General features: G+C 41.8%; 1 protein-coding gene across 2 annotated transcripts in view; it reads left to right on the top strand.

The window, feature by feature from the left end:
• The window catches only part of LOC137648623 (vesicle-fusing ATPase 1-like), a 451,093-nt gene that overhangs the window by 394,580 nt on the left and 35,772 nt on the right, over positions 1–20,741 (top strand). For both annotated transcript variants that reach the window (XM_068381564.1, XM_068381563.1), the window contains 2 exons: positions 14,151–14,337; positions 18,695–19,974. In XM_068381564.1, the coding sequence (XP_068237665.1) occupies positions 14,151–14,337; positions 18,695–19,974 (1,467 nt within the window). The remainder of the gene's footprint in view (positions 1–14,150; positions 14,338–18,694; positions 19,975–20,741) is intronic.

Here is a 20,741-nt window from a genome sequence, read left to right as displayed (position 1 = left end):
CTCCTATATCGAAAGAATGGCATTCCTTCGATACTCTGATTGTGAAATCAGTCCTCCTTACCTCATAGTGTTAAGTATAGAGGGGGACAGTGCTTGTACACTTCCTTACACCTAGGTGTTCGACCCCCTTTTCTACCGGGAATTCCCCGGTTGGAGCAATTTCCTTATCTTAATACTGAGGGGAGGTAACAGCATTGGCTCACAGGGGATACACGGGTATGTGTCTCCCACTATCTCTTTTTAGCTTTCTCTCCTAAGCTATTTTGGTCAAAAGATGAGTTTTGCAAATTTTTTATCAGTGCGATAATCAATTGAATACTCATTTCTGTTCTCCCTTCCTTACAGGAGGGACACCAGATGATGCATCGCGGTCTTCTGCAGTTATAAAGGTGAGTATTTTCACGGACATAATATATGCAGGTTCATGCCCCCAGCAATATTATTTCCAAATCCCCAACCCCGTCTGGGACCCTCTGACCTGTAAGTAGGCCAGACCCTACTGTCGAAGGTCTCGATAAAACCCAAGTTAATATAACACATTTGGGTGTGAGATTTCTAAAATCTCTCCGAAACCATACCTACCTATTTTACAGCTTCCTAAAGGACATCCTGTCGCCTATCCCTCCTTTCTCCACTCCAGTTCGAGGAGAGGAGGTGAGGATGGGGGAAGCCCTCCCCGCCCCTCCCCTCTCGCGGCCAGTGCATACAAGATGGCAGTTTCAAGCTGTCGAACTACGGTTGGTTTGGTTTTAGAAGTTATCTCAAAAATGTGGTTCAGTTGCGAACTCGCAAAAATACGAAAACTCTACGGAAATTGGACTGAAGATTTCACTTATACATTGCGATAACTGGCAATTCAGTGTTCCTTTTAAAGGTTTTTAAGGTCTTAAAGCCCCCCAACCTTGCCTCACAAGGATGGTAAGGTTGCAGACACTAACGGCACTAATGAATCTGTGCAAGACTCGAACCCCCGACTGGCAAACACCAGGCAGACTCTACAATCAGGCCACACCTTATAGTGATAACAACAACGGCAGTCATTGATTCACTGTCACATCTGACTCCGCCGCCGAGAGCCGGCACTGTGTGCCCTTGGTCACCACCCAGTCAATAGCTGAGTTGGTATGCCTTCAATCGGCAGCCCGCCGATAACCGGCGGACTGCCGACAGCCCGAGGAGTCGCCAATGGTTCAGAGGGCTGCTGACTATGCGTATAGTTTTCACCACTACCCAGTCACATTGAATACTGGCTAGGATGGTGTGACTTCTGTCAGCGACCCGCTGACAGCCGACTAGTCACTGACATGCCGGAGAACTGCTAGCCATATCGGTACTGAAGTACTGTGCCATTTAACTTACCCCAAGTACCAGCCTTGACGGTAATATGCCAGTTGTATAGGGGTATACAATACCCTGTACATCTGTAGTATAGGACCATATCACAGACAGAAATCTTTGGTACATAACTATACAATAGAATGGTTTTCCAGTACGCTGTGCTTCTAAGCACAATCTCTTGCTGAGACCTACCTGATTTGGGGGATCCACTTCCCCCCCTTTTTTCTTACGCTGACTTCATCAGCCTCTTTGATTCTCATTATTAATTCCCCGGATGTAGGCGCTGTTTACGCTACTCTCCTTATGGGATAGAATCTTCCATCGGGCCCTGCTTGAAAGGGGATGCCCTAGAATCAATAATTAGGAAGGCCGCAGCAGTTGGCTGGAAGGATTCACACGTATGTGTCTCTCCTATTCTTTTCCAGCGCACTTATCCTAAGCTTTATACAATAGAAAGGAATCTTCTATTATAGTGAAACACTAAAAAGCTGATATAGGCAAACGGTCAGGTATGGCCTAAAAGGAGGACGGAAGGGTTTCTTAGTTCTCCTTGGGGTGTTAAACAGCATCCCACAGTTACAATGACCGTTGTTCCACAGACGGTCAGATATGTTCACCTTCTGATCATGTGAAGCAATCAGACGCTTCTGGTAGGAGGGAAGTTCCTCCTGGATTGCTGGACCTTCGATCCTTGGGTCCAAGGCCAAACCAAGATGAGTCTAGAATGGAAATGGACATACCTCCACCATCCTTTCCTCAACTCTTCTTATACAGTGAACCCTCGCTTATCGCGGTAGATAGGTTCCAGTCGCGGACGCGATAGGTGAAAATCCGCGAAGTAGTGACACCATATTTACCTATTTATTCAACATGTATATTCAGACTTTTAAAACCTTCCCTTGTACGTAGTACTGTTAACAAACTACCCTTTAATGTACAGGACACTTAATGCATGTACTACAGTACCCTAAACTAAAACAGGCACAAATATTAAAGGTGATTTTATATCATGCATTTCCTAAACACGCTAAAAAGCACGATAAAAAATGGCAACCAATGTTTTGTTTACATTTATCATTGATCATAATGAAGAAACAAACTGGAGGTAGAGCTTTGCTTATTACCCAGACATATTTCCCATACTTTTCCCTTAGAACTACATCACATCTTCCTACTTTAGATATATATATATATATATATATATATATATATATATATATATATATATATATATGTGTGTGTGTGTGTGTGTGTATATATATATATATATATATATATATATATATATATATATATATATATATATATATATATATATATATATATATATATATATAAATATATATATATATATATATATATATATATATATATATATATATATATATATATATGTATACACATATACATACCTACATATATACATAAATACATGCATACATATATATATATATATATATATATATATATATATATATATATATATATATATATATATATATATATATATATTACTGTATATATATGGGTTATGGAAAAAATCCGCGAAGTGGTGAATTTGCGATGGTCGAACCGCGAAGTAGCGAGGGTTCACTGTATTGAAATCCCCCCTAGAAGAGTATACCTTAGAGCTCTAGAGCATACAGTACTAGCAGTGAGGAAAGTAGAGTCCATCGATTTCCAAGGAAGGCTGTCTAGTGTTCACGTGAAAGACTCAAGAAAACTCTGAGTCATTCTGGACTTGGCACCACTCAACAAGTTCCAATAAAACAGCAAGTTCAGAATGTTAATCCTTTTGAACATAAGGACTTTATTCAGTAAGGGGTGTTGACAATCTAGCCAGACCTGAAAGATGTCTATCGGCAACTTCCAGTCAGTCACCCCCTCCCCTCCTACCTAGGATCCAAGTTACAGAAGATAACATATATCTTAGACAAGATTCTCGTCGGACTAGATTCAGTCCTAGAATCTTCACGGAATTAGCAGACACAATCAAGCGAAACCAAGCCTAGAAAGAGTTCAGGCAACAATGGCCCTGGACAACAGGCTGGGGTGGGCAGCACCCGAAACGACAGTCTATAAGCATCCATGGAGATGATCCGGCCCCGGAACATCGGGGATGCAAAATAACTTCAAGAAGTCTCGATTCTCTCCAGCTCAGGGGCTTCAATGTTTTTAAAAAGATGAAATCATTGAAACCTGTGGTCACCCTAATGCTCCTTTCCCTTGGGTATGTAAAGGAGACAGCAATTTCTGTCAAGAGATTATTGTAATCAGTCAGGATTCCATGATGCTAACAGAGAGGAGTTTCGAACTCTCTCCAGTTCACGATAATGACAGACCCAGTGCTACGTGCACAGCTGTAAGATGCGTTAAGAGGCTGGAGAAAATATGCATCAAACGCTTGGAGAGATCTAATAGGACCAATGATGGTCATTCCCTCTTCGCTTACCCTACAATGACCAAAGGCCACGGACCCGTAGGCCATTTTAGCCCTGTAATGGGTGGAGAAACACTCTCCACACAGATCAGACCTCCTCAGGTTGATCTGGGGCATTGAAGCGATAAAGAGGCGTCGAAACTGTCGAGGATAAGGGACGTCTCATTTCATTAGGGAATGCTAGCCATCCCTTCCTTAAGGGAATGGCGCCTATCAGCAGCTCTTTTATATATGATCCGCAAGGTGACAGCGGATGCTCTTCTCGGGTTCAACCCTAGAGAGTTGGAATGGTACACGGACGCAGACCCATTCCCTCCCAGATGGGAACAAGTCCCCGAGCTGCAGATCATTCTCTTCATCACGAGTGTCATCAAGATACTATCTCGTTATTTAGCCCCATACGAGGATCCTCTAGTGGAGGTAACAGACATTCATGTCTCTACAATAGAAGTGATGGACTTAAGAATTTCTGTTCAGCCCAACAAATTTCCTCCGGAAGGCCCTCTACATGCTGAGACCCTTCCAGGGAAGAAGGGATCTGTTGGCTCCCAGGTAGCCCAAGAACACCCCGTTTCCTGTAATGAAGGAACTGAGGCTGAGGCTGGTCCTAGTTATGCACCTAGGATTATCCAAGAGGTTCAGAAGTTGTCTGTCTTCGATTTATCACAGTACACGTGATCCCTTCATCTTATGAATTCCTTGCCCTTAACGGTTAGGAAAAAGACTGGGATCTCAAAAGGCAAAATAGAATTCCTAGAAGAATACTGTACAAGTCTAGTCAACTAGAAGACAATACGAGTCTTCTTGGGAAAAGTAAGTTGCTTTGTAAAGCAAAAGGGTCCGAAAGCAATCTCATGATCTTCTGCCTGTCCTTCTCTGTCCACCCCTATATTCAAGGTCTGGCGGCCAACAGCACGATAGCCTTTGAGGAAGGAGGCAGTGTATCCTTGGATATTATGAGAAATCTAGTTCTTCGACCTTTTCCCCATATAAACCCTTGAGTAAGCACCAAGGGTATGGCCGACTTTGCGAGAGAGGTCACTTGATTGGATCTTTGGATCAATATCTATGTGCAAGTCAGCCCCGACTAGACCTCTTCTATATGCCCTTTAAATGGATCTGACGATTGAAATCTTTAATAAGATTCCGAAAATATGTGCAGGCTTAGGCCTGCAGCGCCACTAAAGCCCATCTCATGGTCTTTGGACAAGGTCCTACATTATGCCTCACCTGTGAACAATGAGGATTGTTCCCTCAAGGATCTAACCTAAAAGGTTAGTTTTTCACTTTGCTATAGCCTCTGGGGCTAGAGTTAGTGAAATAGTGGCCCTATCTGGGAATGAGGGCCACATTAAGTGGGAGAACTGCATCTCTTTCCTGGTCTAACCTTTCTCACTAAAGACGACCTACCCACTAAGAGGTGGGGTTCCTGCAGAATCTGCCCTCTGAAGGAAGATGTCTCTCTAGCTCTGCTAGAGCGTCTAAGGTCTATCTTCATAGAACTTCAGACTTCAGGAGAAACAGCTCTTTACAAGAGAAAACTTTGGATCAAACTATCCCTACAACTGAGGGCGAAGCTCACCTACCTTATTCGCGGAGCGGATCCTGACAGTACTCCTGCAGATAAAGGTCCGAGAAAAGTTGCTTCATCACTGAACCGTTCAGTGTGTGGACTTCAGCCTCTTCGCTCATTTACTGATCGGAGGTTGTCCAGTGTGTCTTACAGACACTATACTAAGAATATCTATGGATTGAAGCATTATGTGGTGGCAGCAGGTGCTATTTTGAACCCTGTCGCCTAGCTCTGCGATGAACAGTAAATTGATTGGGACTATCAATAAAAGGAGAAGGGGTCAGCATTTTTTGTGTGACCTCCCTTTGAATAAGTGTTGCCAAGGTAACACTAAATCTGTTCAGAATCTCAGGTGTGAAATTATACGGATACCACTAGTGCCGTGTGTACATAGTACACAGTGTTGTTAGACTACTTCATGTACAGAGATTATAAGGAAAAGTCTTGTTAAAAGAGCTTTTCTTCAGTCTGAGAGTGGCACTCATCATTTTTCCCCCTTTCAAAAAAGGGAACATTAATTTCTGTGTATGTCTCTTGTATAATTTCCTTATCATGCTAGATTCATTTAGCATGTAGTCATTTATTAGGAATAAATGTCTATTAAAATGCAGTTGCGTCCTAATTCGCCCAACAATTGCATGTTTAAGATGCCTGAGTTCCTTGACTTACTCATGTAAGTATTTCTCATATCATTGTATGCTTACACACAACGGATGAGGACACTGATATTGGTTCCACAATATATACAATCCTTGAGACCGTTTGTATTCTCAGTGTATACTTACGTTTGTTCATACAATATATGCTACCTTGAGGCCCCTTTTTCTAACATCTAAAAATGACTCTTCCTTGCAGGGGGCAGGAAGCACTAACATTGTTATGCTTAGTGATAATGACGGATAACGGTAACGTCATTTGTCTCAATTGGCCCTTTTGGCCGTAGAAATGTCCTAAGGTTAAGGCACTGACAAAAATCCATAGATACATTAATTGACAAAAATCCATAGATACATTAATTCTCTGGTATGCTTCCATCAGGACGTCATGGCTTGAGCCCAAAAAACAGATTTTGAGCGAAGCAAAAAATCTATTTTTGGGTGAGATGGCCATGACGTCCTGATGTACCCACCCTTCTTTTCTATGAAAAGATCTTCACGGTCCCCCCCCCCCCCCTGATCTACTGTATCTGTAGCACCTTGCTCAACGCTACAAGGAATGACCGCCAGAGGGAGTTGGCGCGGTTGTGATACGATAGTAGTAGTGGAACCAGGGTAACCTTTAGTGCGGCTACCCTTCTAATTCTGCCACGTATCCCCCTCGAAGCGTAAAGGCTATTCGGGGTGCATATTGCCATGTGGCGTGTCAGGAATACGTCCCCTGATTATATACGATATCCTTGAGAGTAATCTTAAGGGTACTCGCGCCAGAAGTTAGAATTCTGTGAAACCTTTGGTTTGATTCTCTGGGAATATCACTGTAGTCATATATACCCTTGGGAAGCTACTAAAGGAACCTTCCATCAGGATGTCATGGCCATCTCACCCAAAAATAGATTTTTCGCTTCGCTCAAAATCCATTTTATATATATATATATATATATATATATATATATATATATATATATATATATGCACTTATAACATTATTACCATCAACATATAATTATGTATATATCAATACTTATATCTAGCAAAACCCTATATAGTGCCAATGTACTTATGCATATTATATAAAATTAATTGTACCCTTTAGTGAATGGTAGCTTAGGTCTAAATATTAATTTCACATTGACGTTAATTATTCACAATACATTCAGTTCTACATTAAGTGGTTAAAGTTTCTTTTTATATAGCTTACAAATCTCTTTACATATAAAGGCGTCGAGTTTATACATTCCATGTCCAGTATTCAAGTTGTTTTCAAAGGTTTCTTTTATGAAAGTGGACTCTATGATTTTTCTTTCCACTAAGTTATTTGAATGAACCAATTTCTTTGTATCTGACCAATTAATAGTGTGATTTTTATCTCTAACGTGGGCAAATGGTGCATTATTATCTTGAGCATATCTGACACTTTTCTTATGTTGTTTAATTCTCTTTTCTAGGGCTTTACCAGTTTGACCAATATAGAATTTTTCACAGGCATTGCATGGAATACGATATACACATCCCTTGGTAATGTCAGGAGAATTCTTTATTAAGGGTGTTTTTATTGTATTGTTACTCTTAAATGCTACATTTACATTGAAATTTTTCAACAGTTGAGGAATTTCTTTAAAAGAATTGCAATAAGGCAGTACAAGTAAATTTTGTGTATTGTAGTTTTTTTCTGTTATCATTACCGAAAAAGGTCTTTTTTGCTGTTCTTAGTGCATCATCTAACATAATATCAGGGTACTTCAGTTTTTTACCTATTGATCTAATCTCATTTATTTCATCATCAATATATTCAGGGCTGCAGACTCGGGGACGTCATCCTTTCTCCTTAGAAGTACGCCGCCGGAGACGCCTCTTTGGTTATTCAGCCATGCAGCCTTCCCCTGGAAGAGTCTACTCTTCCATTGTCTTCAGGCCTGTTCTAGGACCTTCTCTTGATGACGCTGCAGCTAGTCCTCGGACTTCAATCCTGGACTCCTCTGTGGATCATTCGCGATCTCCATCGGTGTATGTTGGCCCTTCCAAATGGCACATCCCGGTTTCTGATCATCCTACTAGCTGACCTGCCGTCGCCGCTCCTGTCTCCGGTACAGCCTCTTGAGGCCCTACCTAAGCGTGGAGCTGCGCGCCAATGCTCTCCAGCCCGCCAGTGCCATATGGTGCACCAGCGCCTACCAACATCTCGTCAGCGCCAGCCTGCTCCTTTACGCTTTTCAGAGCGCCCATGCTCTTCAGCTCGTCAGCGCTCTACAACGCTTCGCCATTCTCCTGACTTACAGCCTTCTCCTGCTCGTCCTCAGTGCCCTCCAATGCCCCTGCGATCTCCCAATCACCGGCACTCTCCAGTGCAGCCTCGCCGTTCCAGGGAGCAGCATTTGCGAGCTCGCCAGCCTACCTACGCTCGCCAGCGCAACTGCACTCTCCAGCTTGAGCTTGTCAGTGCTCCCCGGTGCAACAACGTCCACTAAATCCACAGCCCGCTCCTGCACAACCTCGGTCTTCAATTCGCTAGCGTTCTCCTGCGCGACAGCGCTCCGCTGATCATCGGTGCTCTCCTGTGCTAAAGCTTTCACCAGCTCTTCGGCAACCTCCAGCTTGCCAGCGCTCACCTGCGCACCTGCATTTCTCCAGTAGCTTATCTCCAGCAACTTCCTGCGCACCGCCGAACTGCGCTCCTGCTCGCTGTGTGCCCGCGCTCTCCTGCACATTCTAGGGAGACTGCGCAACACCCCGCACAGTGCCTTACTGTTGGCCAATGCTCTCCAATCACCAGTGCTGTCCACTTGCGCTCGCAGACCCAGCGCTTGACAATGAACCAGCACTCGCCAATGCACCAGCACTCGCCAAAGCGCCAGCGCTCACCTGCGCACCAGCACTTGCCTGCTCGCCAGCACTCTCCTGTGTATCGCTTTCCTGTGCGCCAGCGCTCTTCTGCGCATTCACCGGAAACTGCGCACCAGCATCCTCCTGTGCGCTGATATACTGCCCGTCAGTGCTCTCCTGCACATTCTCTGGAAACTGCGCAGCGCTTTCCTGTGCACCAGCACTCTTCCGCTCACAAATGCTCTCCTGCTCGCCAACGCTCCAGTACTCTCCTGCGCTCTTGCTCGAGAGGCAAAAAGAAGGAAAGTGAAAACTTTTTCACCGGTCACCATTGCCCCATTCCCCTCCCCGCAAACGCATTACAACACGCCCATCGGGAAAAGAGGGAAGAGGTTTCACAAAAGGGTTCGAGACCCCGAAGATTTCATCTTCCAAGGTGGATCAACCGCATCTACCATCGGTCGTGACTCCTCACAGGGAACCCTTGGTCCCTTTCTCTTCAGGAGGTTTTTCTGAGAGTACCACTGTCAGCAAACACAATCTGGACGTTGCAAACAGCCTATCAATAGCTCGCCAATCTCTAATTACCAGATCACCGATCACTAGCTCACCCGACCCCATTCACTAGTCCGCCAATCGCCGATTTCTAGCTCATTTTCCACCAATGAAAAATCATCAGCCGACTTGATTGCTAGATCACAATTTGCTGATCGCAAGTTCGCCGATCGCCAGATTGCCAATTGCTAGCTCATCTTTCTCTAATCATTTACCTCCAGTCTCGCCAATTTCTAAAGATCTCCGATTGCTAGTCGATAACCAGTCATCAGCTTGCTGATCACTAGATCGCCGATTGCCAGCTCATCTTTCTTCGATCATCGACCTCAGCTCGCTGATCTCTGATAAGCCAATTGTCTTCTTGCTGATCTCTAGCTTGATGATCGCCAGTCCTCGATCGAACGCTGATCGTCAATGGCTCATCGATCACCAACCTACATTAAACTATTCTGCTGTCTCTCAGGGTTCTCCAAGCCGATCGCCAACCTTCCTTGGCTGACTGACCAGACAGCCTTCATCTGCCTGTCAGGTACCATCTTTGGCTCACAGATTGCCGATTCACTGATCATCGGCAGTTCGCTGTTCACCAGCAGTTTGTCACTCAGATTTACTTGTCAACTTCTGCCCGTGGTTCCGTAGATCGGAAGGCAAACAACACACATCTCGCTACTTGCAGTTCGCCATCACACCAATCCACTAAAGCGATCGACAGGCCCCATCAGTGGCTTGTCGACAGATGTCTACACGCGAGCACTCTCCAACTGCACAGTAGCCAGAAGACCCAGCTGGTAACCATTGATTAACATTTGCCAGACCGATGCTGTTCTAAGGAAGAGCATCAATCCCGTCAGGGCACATGGTAGGGTCAAGCGTTGCCTTATCCACTTTTATCAGTTAAAGGGTTCTCTCCCAGGGAAGAATCCTTACACAGAGTATCGCGTCCCATCCTTTCCTCCACAAGTCAAGACTCCAGCGTCAACTATCTCCCATGCGAAAGGATGCGCAAGGAGCTGATCCTTTGGGTCGATGTCCACACCATGATGGTGAAGTTTGGACAAGGGGTAAGACCATAGGTCTTCATGTGTATGCTAGACCTAGAGGACGCATACATCCAGGCCCGAACCATCCATCTTCTATGAAGATTTAGAGATTCTGTCTAGACAAACAAGAAACACCAGTTTAGGGCACTGTGCTTTGGTCTTTCCACAGCTCCAATCCTGGGCTCACAGGATCTTCTTCCAGCTCCTCCGTTTCTGGACGACTGACTGACCCTAGCAGACTCGGTGGCAACCTTCCATTAGCACCGGAACTTCTGATGTCTTTTTACCAAGATCGGGGGATCATGGTAAACCTTTGGAAGTTTTACCTACTTCCCTCTCAAAAGAATGGTATATCTGAGAATGATTCTAGACACCAATCTCCACAAAACCTTCTCATCAAAGACAGGATAACGAGGCTTAGGAAGGTCACAAGACCCTTTCGCAAGACGAGAAGAACTCCCAGCCCAGAGTGACTATTTCTCCTTGGACACCTATCATCCTTGGCCTGTCTAGCGTCCAATGACTGCCTCAGGATTCATTCTCTCCAGTGGCAGCTTGAGTCCGATTGGAATCAGTCCTTTGATTCCCCGGACATTCTGGGACCAGAAGCTTGGACAAAGCTCGAGGGACGAGTGTCAGTTGAGAATCTACGGAGCGATATAATCTTCTCATCCTTCCCCACCACTCGGAATTGAAGCTGTACTTAGACACATCAAAAGAAGGGAGGAGGGACCATAGTGCTGCACCCCATGACCTCAGGCCTCTGGACAGAGTTCGAAACTACCTTCACGTATATCCCTTAAAAGATGAAGGCCAACTTTTCGGTCCTTCGTCAGCCTCACCAGTTCCTAACGGGCCACTCAGTGGTGTAATGAGCGACAACACCACATAGGGGCTCACATCAACAAGCAAGAAGGAACTTGCTCGCAGCCTCTTCCCCTCTTAACAGTATAAATACCAAGATGGGCCGAAGTCCGCTCTTTACTACTATCGGCCCGCTTCATTCCAGACTAGGGGAATGTGCTTGCCGACAGTCTGTGCACAGCATCTCAGATAAGGTGTACCGAATGGTCTTTGGATCACCTTGGAGCCCACAATGTCCTGACTTTACGGGGTTCTCCAACTAGGGATCTGTTCGCAATGCCCCTGAACCTCAGACTTCCGCTGCTCCCCAGTCCTAAACCCCAAGGCTCTCGGCAAGAAGCATGCCAACAACAGTGGGTACAACAATGACGTTTATGTTTCGTCCCTTTTTTTTTTTGTCTGAAGAGAAGGGTACTCAACAAGGCTAGAACATCGGTCAGGCTCTCAAGGGCTCTCATAGCCCTACTATGGCTTTACGCAGAATGGTTTCCAAACCTTCTGCCACTACTAATAGAGCCTCCAAGAGAACCCTCTGTATGTCACAGGCAGCCACACTTCGACATATACCACAAACTATAGGTTTGCTATGATTGTATGCCTGAAGACTACCCAACACCACCTCTCTCAGAGAGGCTTTTTCACAATAAGTTGCAAAGAGGTTGTCTGGATATCCGAAGAATTCCTCAGCATCAGTCTACCAGGCAAAGTATAACGTCTTCTTTGGTTGGTGTCATGGGAAAGCATATCTCTCCACTTGATACCTCTATTCCAGCAATAGTGGAATCCTCGAGTATAAGCAGGAGGAAAAGACCCCTTTTTCAGTTTCAGCAGGTAAAGATGATCACTCAACCTTGAGCCTTGCCTTCAAACTGAAAAGAAGGGACATGCCCTCATCGCTATATCTTTCGTAACTCATGTGGACTTACAAACTTTTCTTTTCCCAGTTGGAATTGAGACCTCCCTCTCGGAACATGGTTCGAGTTCTCTGGTCCCTAAGGAGACCTCCCTACAGTCCACTTCACTAGGCAACACACTTTGACAGCGGCCAAACGAGTCCAGGAACTTCATGGTCCCTCTTTCGACATCGCCCATTCATGAGAAGGGTGAAAGACAAAGTTCAGTTTCGTCCCTGAGTTTGTTGCCAGACACGGTCTCCAAAGTTGACAGATCTTAGACAACAAGTCTCCCCGTAGTAACTGACGATCCAGATCATTTGTTACTGTACCCGGGGTGAGGTTTGAGGCTCTACCACCTCAAGATAACGGCAACAGCCCACCTGGGAGAGACGAGGAGGATCACCAAAACTTCATCTCTGCTGGAGCCACAGAGCCATCAATTACGCTCTGAATCCAGATCCTCATCCAGCACGTTGACCTACGATGTCAGGGGCATAGCTATGCCCCTGGCCCTTCTAAGCAGATTACTCTGTGACACAGGTTCTACATCAAGGGTGTGAATGCTTCGGGTGACTTTCACAACCTTTCTCCTGTAAGACGTGACCCACAGGAACTCGATACGATCTCTATCGGTCTGGTGGTGGCTGCACAACAGCTGGTTGTATATCTTAAGCTCCTTTTTGGACAAGTAGCAGAAGGTTACGGGCACTGTTACCCGGTTTCAGTCTGCGTAAATGAAAAGGTTTGACTAGTTCTTATTCTTTTCTTCATCCTCCCCTCTTTTGGGAAAGCAGCATTGTGGGTTATCTGCATAAGCTGACCTCAAAACACTGCAGGTAAACCATGCTCCCTTGTTTACCTATTATTAAGCTAATACTGTTGCATCCCCATGCCCTGACGAGGTGGTATTGGGAAAGAATTGGTTACAACAGTTTTTGTTACGAAAAGACTCGGAATAACTTTACTTGGACAGCCACACTTCTAAATATCTCGACACACAGCTTGTGTAGGCCGCGGACCTTTTTTTAGCGAGATGCAGGGACTCCTTATTTTGAGTACTAATATACTCAGATAAGGAGCCCCCGGGTAAAGCCAAAAGCCAGATTGGCATGGACGTCCACCCTTCCTAATGGTGAGTCACCCCTAAATAAATAGCCTAAGTTTGTATTCCAGTTACGGTACAAATGACAAATTCATAGATAATTTGTATTTTTCCTTACGATACAAACCTTAGCTATTTATACAAACTTGCCCTCCAGCCCTATCCCCCTTGAAGTCCCATCTCCAAGCAAAGTGAGCTAAATCACCAGTGTGTGAGAGGGAGCGGTAGCAAGCTAACCCCCTCTACCCCCGCTAACTAGCGGTATGGGTAGTTAACCCTCGCTAAATTTTAATGGCTCGTCATTTCAGCTTTGCTGAAAGTAATACCCCTAAATAAATCGCTAAGGTTTGTCTCGTTAGGAAATATACAAATTTTCTATAAATTTGTCATATTAGTTTAACAAAAGCATTGTGTTAACATATTTTACTCTAATTGGTCTGCTGCAGGTGCTGCCCTCATATTTTTTTATTTTTGTAAATTTGCAGACTGTTAAGGAATGAAGAATTTTAACAGTAATTAGTGGGAAGGTGGTATCCTTGCCACAACTCTGCTGTTTTTGCAGTAGTTAGTATTATTGTTTTTTTGCACTTGGGTGGCTTTGTTGAAAAGGGTAAAGAGGTACTGTATGTATGTGTTTATTTTTAATGGACATTTTATTTGTTTTATAATCATCCTACCTGAGAAGTTAGTGATCATTAAGGTAGTTTACTATTTAAAGCTTGAGAAAATAGTTCTAATTTTTATAGCAGTAGAAATAATTTTAACAAATTCTCATCAAAAGATTATTTGCCATTTTATTAATTTTTCGTATTCGAGTCTTCTATGTTGCTTTGTGTTTAAATAAGTAAACATACTCTTTCTAGATTCGCTCAGCACACACTAGTCTCTTCTCTGCGGACTGGGATTTCCAAAAAATGGGCATTGGTGGACTTGATGAACAGTTTATTCAGATCTTGAGAAGAGCCTTTGCTTCCAGAGTTTTCCCTCCTGAAGTTACAGAGCATCTAGGTGTCAAACATGTGAAAGGAATTTTGTTGTATGGACCTCCAGGTTTGTATAGCTTGATTTTTTGTTGTTGTAAAATTACTAAAGTACTTGGTTCTACAAATTTTGTGTGGTAATAATGTATAATCAGTGGTTGTAAGTAGATATCTAAAATTTTATTTGATATTGGGCATGAAACTTCATAAGTCATGTTCTTGGGCAAAAAATTATCTTTAGTACTTAAGTTGTCATATGTCCCCTTGACTGAGGAAAGTTAATACTACAGTTAATCACTTTAGAGGAGTGGTTTTTCCAAAATCAAGCTGTGTAATTTCTTATGTATGTAATTTGAATTAATTATTCAAGAGCTATTATGTTGAATGTAATGGCTACATTTCTTGGCCATGTAATTCTCCCACACTATACTCCAATGGTTTGTATTATCAATGTAATATATTACAGAATAGGAAGTTGTTCCTATTCATATACAAACCTTTAATCTTTTGAAATAAGGAATGTCCTCAGTGGAGCTGGAACAGTCTTCGACTGAATCAAAATCATAGTTATTAGTTTGAATGGGTGATTTGGTCTTGCTAAGCTTGGCTTAACATTTTTATTAGTAACCTTCTAATTAATCTTGGTTAAATTAAAATATTTAAAGATTAATCTTTTTTTAACATCAAACAAAATATACCTATTGGCCATAGGTATATTTACATTTTTCATTGGAGGAGAGAGATGGCAGTCTCTCTCTTTTTCAATTAAAAGATTGAAACCTATTAGGATTTGTACCTTCTTTGTTATAGGTGCATCTAATAGCTCACTAGCAGAAGAATCTTCCCTCAAATCTGGCAAAGACATGCCTGAGATGACAACCTAGGATTGTACATCTGAGGTGCGGAAGATTCATAGGAAGTGGGAGGTGCCTCTTTGATTAGTTATACCGATTCCAAATCATGAGGCTTGGTATTTGCCTTAAAAGGTGATTTAGAAAGAGGAAGCTTTCCATTACCTGATCTAGCTAGTGATGCGGGTCTCTCTGGATGCTCAGCATTCTTAGATTATAAGACCTTGTCATAACTTTTTGATTTGCTTAAAAGTTGCCTAGCATACCCCGCACTGACATGCTCTGCATGTGACTTCTGAACAGCTGCTTCTTCTCTTTGATAATGAGGACATTTCGTATTGGCTGGCTTGTGATATTGGCTACAATTAGTGCACTTTACAATAGAATTATAGGGTGCAATTGTTGCAGATCTTTTCCTTTTTACATACCATAGATGGATGTCCATATTTGTAACAATTGCAAAGGATTTTGTTTGTAAGGGCAAATTCATATTCTCTCCTTTTCGATGTATAATTGAGAGGGTACATAACGTTTTTCAAAAGTGAAAATAATCCTAGTGGTTCTGGGAATCTTATGAACATTCCATATTACTTTAGGGCACATATCTAAGATGTCATCCTCACTAACTTGTAAAGGTCCCTGTAAAAAATCACTCCTCTTACATAACTAAAGTTCAAATGTAGTTTGAGTTCCAACATTAGACTTTGTTCTACTCAGCAGGCTCTGTAGCAAACCCAACTCTTTCAATGGACAAGAAGCATCTCGTCTATGATAGCTGTTGCAACATAGGTCTAGGATGAGAGGTGCAGCTTGTGCTGTCATTTGCTGGTCTTATTGATGCAGGTAATGTTTCATACCAAGTAACTTTACTGTGCATTTAAGTAAAGAAGTATCTCTCCCATCTCCTTATGAGGGAAGGATGTATAAGATGTATGCAACCCATATCTTTTAATTAACCATACATTTTAGACATCATATCCTGTATGCATATAGCTTCCTCCGTGACTGCCGTTTTTCCTCATAAAAACCTAGTCTGTCACCTGAGATACTTTTCCCAGATTGTTAGGATGTGGACATAAGTCATCTCTTCTGTTCCTCTAAAGATCCAAGTGTTTTTGACACCCCACGATTTTGAGCCATCCAACTTGGTTATAGGAGCTTCTTCCCTCCTAAGGATAAGTCTGGTATTAAAGGATGAAGATTTGTTTTCATGTAAGAACAAATCTTAAAGATTTTAAAGTAATTTATATTTTTACAAACTACAAACCTGACTCCTTTAACTCTCTTGTGATCCCAGCCCTGACAAAATCTTTGTCATACTCATGACTTTTGGTCAGGGAGCAATGACGTCATGGGCCAATCTACTTATGTTGATGTTTCGTATGGTAACTAACAAAAGGAATAAAGATAGAAAGAAAAATGTCATTAGAAAGCTGAATGAATTATCTATATAGCACTTATGATTACATGAACGGATGACGCCAGAGTACGTCATCAGATCTTCATGGGTTTAAGTTATACTTCCTGCCTCAACCACCTCAGAAGTTGTAGGAGAAGGCCAAACTGGCTACTCAATAGTGCTTGTATTGGGGGTGGGGGACTTACCAACCATTCTTCATTAACTACTTATACTTCATAAATTGTATCAGCCACCTTCCAGCATCATTGAAAACATAACCCTATTAAAGGAATCAGGGTTTGTATAGCTAGGAAAAATACAGGTTACTTAAAAAATGTGATATTGGCTTCATGTTAATAATGGAGTGAAATAGTAATGCAAGTGTGGTTTAGACTGAATAAACATTTGAATATACAATAGATCCACTCACTCTGAGATTAGGGACATAATTGTTTGCAAATATACAGTACCCTTTCGCCAAGTGTAGATTATGGCCTCCCTCTAAAGGCGGGCATATTCTTAGAGGAGTGAGAAGGATGTCTTCTCCGCTCTCATGAAAATGCCAGAGAGATTGCTTATCACTGCACTCAAGTTTGCTGTTTGAGAAAGCTTGGTCCCATGGATTGTTTTTCAGGGGTAGGGAGATCTTGGATCCACCTCTGGAAGTTTTTCAGAGTTGGTGGAGTGTAAGGTGGTTGTCACACTCCAATATTTGATGAAGCTCTTCCTTGCAGACCACTGACAATGTGTGACCTAAGGCATTCCTCAAGTGTAGCAGGTAGGCTCTCATCTTTCTGATGAAGCAGGTAGCTAAGGCTACTTTGCCCCCGGTATCCCCAGTGCCAGTCACCCCTGTTAAAACATCAGTGATTCTGTGGTGATCCCAGAACTAGCAGTGCCAATGACCCCACTGGTGATCCCCACGGTGTACCTTAAACCAAGAAAGCAGCTAAGTATGCTGTGAAGAAAGCTTCCTACTCTCTGGAAGGCAAGTTGTCGAAAGTGGAAAGGTGTAAGAAGGCTCCGAGGGTTTTAAACCTGTATGTCATTCTGGTGCCTAATACCCTATGAATAGCTTCAGCGCTACTCCCTTCTGTCTGTCACCCCTCCACATGTCACCCTTGTCCTGCTACCTCTGATTCTGGAGCAGGTAGTTCCCTCCCTCTCTCTGCCTGTGACCCCCAACCTCTGCGTCTGTGTAAAGAGTGCCAGTGAGTGTGCCTGCCTCTTCCTCTGTGAAAGTGTTCCCAAGTGTTATGGTTCTTGTCAGAGCAATATGTGCTTTATGAAGTTAATTTGGTAAGTTGTAGAGGCTTGGCTTACCACTCTTAAAGATAAGTTGGATTTATTATTTCAGGTTTACAGTAATGATTTACTTGTAAAACCTTTTCCTCTTGTCTAGTTATGATTTGGCCGTTTTTTAATTATCTTTTTTTTTTTTTTTCTTTTTTGAGAGGTCAATTAGCAGCTCCTTAAAATAAATTTTGTGTTTCCTTTATTATATAACAACCATTTTTATTGCCATTGTGCATGATATTAAATTGTTTTATTTTTTCACTTAATTTGCTGTTAAATTATTACCATAAATTTCATATAATGGAAAGTGAGCAGTTTAGTGGTAACAGGGATGGACAGTTTTTCATCGAATGTTGTTGCTGTGCAAAGATAAATTATTGTATCATATGAGAGTAAGTTTAGGAGTGCATTTTAAATAAAAGATTAAAGAAAGTATGCATTGAAATTAAATACTGTCTTAAAAGAATAATTTGAGAAAGTTTTTAAGGATAAACATGACATGACTGGTGTCGTATTTTGGTGTAGGGCCACCTCTTATTATGGGAAAAGGCTTGCTAGTAGAATAATTATGAATTAATTATTGCTTACATATACTGCATGTTGATCTCGGTGAGGTGATAATATTTCCCTACATTTCTTAATTGTAATGCGATAGATTTATAGCCATTCAGTGCCATGGTGCAATTGGGAGAAAGCTGTTCTGTTGCACCATGATGTAAAAGTTAAAGAGGTTATACTGCAAGACTGACAAAAGAAATCTGAAGTGGAAGTAACAATTGTGAGAAGATTTTAATGTGTTGCTAAAAATCTTGATAGAAAATAAAATTATTGGAATCAGTATTTTCAGAATAGTTATTACCTACTTTTTTCTATATCCACAGGTACAGGAAAGACACTTATGGCAAGACAGATTGGTAAGATGCTTAATGCAAGAGAGCCTAAGATTGTTAATGGTCCAGAAATTCTTGACAAGTATGTGGGTGAATCAGAAGCTAATGTAAGAAGGCTATTTGCTGAAGCCGAAGAGGAAGAAAGACGCATGGGACCTAATTCAGGACTTCATATCATCATCTTTGATGAAATTGATGCTATATGTAAACAGAGAGGTTCAGTTGCTGGCAATACAGGAGTTAATGATACTGTTGTTAACCAGCTTTTGTCTAAAATTGATGGTGTTGAACAGTTGAACAATATTCTGGTTATTGGAATGACCAACAGAAAAGATATGATGGATGATGCTCTTTTGAGACCTGGTAGATTAGAAATTCAAGTAGAAATTGGCCTTCCAGATCAACAAGGTAGGTATGATATTCTCCAAATTAAGACTTCAAAGATGAAACAACACAACAAATTAGATCCTGATGTTGATCTTGCAGAAATTGCCGCTAAGACCAAAAATTTCTCAGGTGCAGAATTAGAAGGTCTTGTGAAAGCAGCATCATCATCTGCCCTAAAACGGTACATTCACTTAGGAAATAAGATTGAAGTTGATCCAGATGCAATTGATAAGCTAAAGATTACCAGAGGTGACTTTATTTATTCACTAGAAAATGACGTAAAACCCTCTCTAGGCACAAGTGATGAGGTATTAGCTAAGTTTATTGAGAGAGGCATCATCAACTGGGGATGTATTTCTGAGCTTGTTGAAAAAGGTCTTATGTTTGTTAAGCAAGCAAAGTCTCCTGAGACAAGTGACCGTCTCTGTCTTCTTTTGGAAGGTGCCCCAACTGCAGGGACAACAGCCTTAGCAGCATATTTGGCCAAAAACTCTGAATTCCCCTTCATCAAAGTTATCAACTCTCGAGATATGGTAGGGTTTATGGAATCTTCAAAGTGCATGCGCATTAATAAGGTATTTGATGATGCTTATCGCTCAGAGTTAAGTTGCATTTTTATGAATGACTTAGAACATTTGATGGGTTATTCACCTATTGGTCCAAGATATCAGTCTCTTGTGTTGGATGCAATGTACTCCTTATTATCTGCCTCTCCACCTAAAGGACGTAAACTTTTGGTTATATGCACTTCCAAACGTCGATCAGTATTAGAAGAACTTGGTCTTTTATCTGTCTTCACTGCTGTCATCAGAGTTCCTTACATTGCTCATCAAGAAGATGTCAAGTTGGTGTTGGAAGAATCGCAAGCTCTTTCTCCTGATGAGGTAAGTGTAGATATTTATAAGAATACCATAAACTGTGAAAATTGAGCATATGATGTCGAAAAGACTATACAGTATACAGTATATATGATTGTGCATGTACATGGAAATATTAGAAAAGAATGAGAGAGAAAGAGAGTTTTTGGATGGATATTGAATCATTACTTCAGATTTAAAAAACATGAAAGGGTTATAATCTAAAGTGGTCGGGATGTTAAGGTATGAAAAAGAGAAGAATAGATATTTTGGAATTGTATGTAGTTTCTAGAGTACATGAGAATGAAGAGGGTTATGAAAAAAAAAAAGTTGGATAGCATCTTGGTTATTGGAAATGAATGGTTTAAAAAAAAATATAAACAAATAAATGAGAAAATAGATGGTAAAAAAACAACTGTTTGATGTTTTATGTATTTGTTTATGGTACACTAGAGAGAAGAAAAACTTGATAAATGTACTTATCAGAAAGAGAGTTTCTAGAAGTTTGCAATCATTATTTGCTTGAAACAAAAGTTAAGACAAAGAAAGTTGCGGTAGAATAGGAAGGGTTGAAATTGTAGTTGAGTTATTAAAGAAAAGTAAGGTTGATGATGAAGTAAAAATAAAATGGATGAAAAATAGGCCATGGTTAATGACACAAAAGTTGGAGGGCACACCAATCTATCTTATTTCTCTTCCTCTTGTTTTGTTAAAGTTTTTATAGTTTATATAGGAAATATTTATTTTAATGTTACTGTTCTTAAAATCTTATATTTTTCCCTGTTTCCTTTCCT

This window comes from Palaemon carinicauda, chromosome 10, assembly GCF_036898095.1.
Source record: "Palaemon carinicauda isolate YSFRI2023 chromosome 10, ASM3689809v2, whole genome shotgun sequence".
Classification (NCBI taxonomy): Eukaryota; Metazoa; Arthropoda; class Malacostraca; order Decapoda; family Palaemonidae; genus Palaemon; species Palaemon carinicauda.
This window is presented reverse-complemented; position numbering and strand designations above follow the sequence as displayed.